The sequence below is a fragment of the Akebia trifoliata genome, unplaced genomic scaffold (genome assembly GCF_017979445.1).
Source record: "Akebia trifoliata isolate Shusen 1 unplaced genomic scaffold, ASM1797944v1 Contig00614_ERROPOS522519+, whole genome shotgun sequence".
NCBI classification, from domain to species: domain Eukaryota; kingdom Viridiplantae; phylum Streptophyta; class Magnoliopsida; order Ranunculales; family Lardizabalaceae; genus Akebia; species Akebia trifoliata.
In genome coordinates, this window is record NW_028237132.1 from 83289 (window position 1) to 86763 (window position 3475).

General features: G+C 34.9%; 1 protein-coding gene across 1 annotated transcript; it reads right to left on the reverse strand.

The window, feature by feature from the left end:
* Positions 1–1583: 1583 nt before the first annotated feature.
* On the reverse strand, positions 1584–3382 carry LOC147381213 (UPF0481 protein At3g47200-like). Its single transcript, XM_086430722.1, has 2 exons — positions 2693–3382; positions 1584–2632 (listed from the first exon to the last, which is right to left on the reverse strand). The coding sequence occupies exons 1-2, from the start codon at positions 2965–2967 to the stop codon at positions 1633–1635; spliced, it is 1275 nt and encodes a 424-aa protein (XP_086286848.1). The 5' UTR covers positions 2968–3382; the 3' UTR covers positions 1584–1632.
* Between the last annotated feature and the right edge of the window lie 93 nt (positions 3383–3475).

Consider the following 3475-nt stretch of genomic DNA (forward strand, 5'->3'; position numbering starts at 1 on the left):
ATATCTACAACTCTTGATATCAGTGATTAAATTGCCGATGTTTGGTCATAATTGTTTAACTATGCTTGTAAGTGGACACCGCTTCTTTATTAATTAAAAATCTAGTTGTCAATGCTCTGGTACCAATAAAGATTTTTTAATAAATTAATTGAGCAGAGATAATATTGATCTCCAAAGATATTCTACTAGAAGGATTGATAAGGTCCCAATTATTCGATTTTGGGACCATAATTGCACTAAGATTACCATTGCATAAATGTTAGTTCGTTTAAATAATTGCAAAATTATTTCATTTATCCAAATTAATAGAGCTAATGAGATTTTATTGTTAATTGTAGATAAATAAAGTGCACGTGGAAGTTATTAAATCGCGAAACAACTATGGTTACAATATGCGAGCTAAAAGGAAGTTTCCAGAAAAATTTCGATCGATTTGAGCGTCACGTCACCGCGCCGCAGTCATTTCGAGGAATTTATCCTCGAGATTTTTACAGAAGCTTTGGTGGTTGTAACTGATTGGGCCATTCGAATCGAATTATTCGCCAAATCACCCCGATTACCGGAATACAAACATTATAAATTTGAGGATTGATTTCAAAGAAGGGGTCCCCTCTTGGGTCCCTTTTAGGCTCTTCTTCTCTAATTTTTGGTTTTTCCTCTCTTTAATTCTCTGTAATTTTCCTTTTAGTGAGATCTTGAGTGTAGTGAGAACATTAAGAGGAACCATTCATTGTTTGTGTAATTGTTGGGAAAGTTATAAAAGAAGCAATTCGGATCGATCATCATCTTCATCTTCTTCACTCATGTTCTTTGCTTTTGTATTAATTTCTGCAATTACAATGCTTGCAATGATTGGCTAAATTCTCATTAGAGAAGTTAAGGAAGCCATAGCAAATTAATCCCTCTAGTGTAGATTTAAATTCTTGTTTTGCTTACATGTTTTAATTTTGAAAACTCTTTTCTGATTAAGGTAATCCAACTTATAATTCTGATCCAACTTAGATAGCCATTACTTAGATAAGTTCAAGAATGGCTATGCTATGTGAAAAATTAGAAGATGAGTTGGGCAATCTCAATCATACTAGTGTTTTCATGAATATCCTTTGATTACTCTTAAGGATTTAATTGTTCCACCGTCCGATCCATGAGCAATGACTTGCTCCATGGATTGAGTTATATTCCGAATTTATCTACATTATAAATTAATTGCAAAGGTTTGATTAACTTCTCTAATCTCTCTCTCTTAGATTTTCAATCTTTCTTTTCTGTTTTTAATTTCAATTGCAAGTAATTTTTATTTCATTTGTGCAACAAATCAATTTTGTTTTTAAAAAAAATTTGTTTTCCAATTCTGTTTTGGACTTTTATCCGATTGAATCTTTGAATCCAAACTATCCCTGTGGAACGAATTCGACTTGCCCAAAGTCTTAGTTCAAATCTTTATCTCTGTATCTCTATTGCAAGCTTTACAATCGATCAAGGATCGAAGAAACAGAGGTAGCACATGCAGTTTTGATACTAAATAACATAATCTAATCCTAATTAACATCAAACATGATTCGATATAATTCCATACATCTCAATACAATGCAACATTAACTAATACTCTAACCAAAATGACAAAATCCATGATTAATTGGGGAAATAATAAGAAAGGACTGAAAATACGGTCTGCACAATCCTGAGAAAGAGTAGAATAATGGCACCAATGAGTGAAATGATTTTCCATGGATTACTAAAATAATTGCGCTTAAAGATTGCTTTCCATTTGTGACGACGTTTCTGATAATATTTATCCACCTTATCGAAGAGCTCAGTGAAATAGAAACCAGTTATAGTAACTTCCTTACAAAGATTGTTGACGAGAACTTTAACAGCTTCTTCATCACCCAAGTGGTTGATTATAATTCTTTGACCTTGAAGCAATTTGACATCTATTGTGGAGTTGATGAGGAAATCCATGAACATGGCGAATGAAGTAATGTAATGGTCATAACCATGGCAACATTGCTCCAAAGCGATGAGGTTTCTAAAGAACAATTCTGTCCTGTCTTGAATGCTTAAAGGTGGGATTGTCAGCACTCCATGTCTAAAGCTTGCATCGAATAAGTTTCCATCTGTACCCTTCTCAAAATCGATTCCCGCTTGATTGAGGTCTGTTACACAAGGTATGATTTCCCTTATTTCTTTGCTATTTGACCCCGTTTTAGTAGACGATGGAAGGTAAAAATTGCGCAAAAGTTCCAATAAATCTTTGCCACTTGGGCCTTCACCCTTCGACATTAACAAGGACCACTCAATGCACAAAGTCGATTCAAAGAAACTCAAGGTGAGTTCCACAAGGGAATATGAGGTTGAAGTTACTGCTAGTCGATCATATAAAGACTCGAGGATGGTAAATGGAATCTGATTTTCAAGCAATAGCAAGTCTCGCTGGATAGCATTTGCCATCCACGGTTGATGGAATAAGGGGTCGTTCTTGTCTATCAACATCGCATTTGAGTATTTAAGGAGTAGTTCTAGTATAAAACAACCATCACGTAGCATCATTTCTAGAAAATCATTGCTTTCGAAGTTGATGGCCTCTGCATAGCTATTACTGATTATATCTTTCAATCCCCAAATGACTTTCCTGCAATCATCAAGAATTATTCCCGGTTGTGGCATTCTACGAAAAAGGTCACGCATTTACTGCACTTTATGATTTTCCATAGCTTTCAGATTTTGATTGTCATAGTGAAATGGTCCAATTGAAACTATTTTAGGGGTATAGGCCTTTTCATTTACTTTGCGAAGGTTTTCAGGAACCCTGTAAATACAACCACCTGAATACGTTGCAGGCACGTGAATGACCTTTTCTTTGAAAGAATCCAGGGATCGCTTGTATGCATCTTTAATGTTGATGGACGTGTGGTCTCCACTTTTATTACCAGCCATCCCTCTGCGCGAGATCCTCTTAGGCGACATGCTAATAGAATTCTCTTCTTAATTTCAAAATGTCAATCGTTTTGATCAAACTCACCTGGACCAAATCCAAACTACAAAGGAAAAATAAACAAAAAATAATTGTTTACGTTAAATTTGCGGAAGATGTGAGTCTGCTTTCCTATGAAAAAAGTTGATTTGAGAGGCATCTATAACTCAAAAAGTATATTATTTCACATAAAAAAAAAGAGACAAAGGCCACTGACATGGCATTTTCAGGGATCCAAGTTCTGTCTTGTGCTCTAAAATGGCTTTTGGACCGAAATTTTCCGAGATTCTGCATTTAATAGAGAAAGAAAAAAATTAAAAAGTTCCTTTTCTCTTTAATTAAATGAGACTTGAAGAATTATAAAGTTAAGAAGCCTCACCTCTGCTAACCTCAGTTTACTAATTTATCCTCCCCTTCTCTCAATCCTTGCAATGCACCCATGGAAAATACTAGCTTTGAAGGAACGTTTGAGGTTAGAAATGTTTCACACTTTATCCCCTT

Excerpts from the sequence above, each read along its gene's own strand:
- LOC147381213 (XM_086430722.1), bottom strand. The coding sequence starts at position 2,967 with ATGTCGCCTAAGAGGATCTCGCGCAGAGGGATGGCTGGTAATAAAAGT. Across the intron at positions 2,633-2,692 it reads ATGGAAAATCATAAAGTGCA|GAAAGTCATTTGGGGATTGA; the intron begins GTAAATGCGTGA and ends TGATGATTGCAG.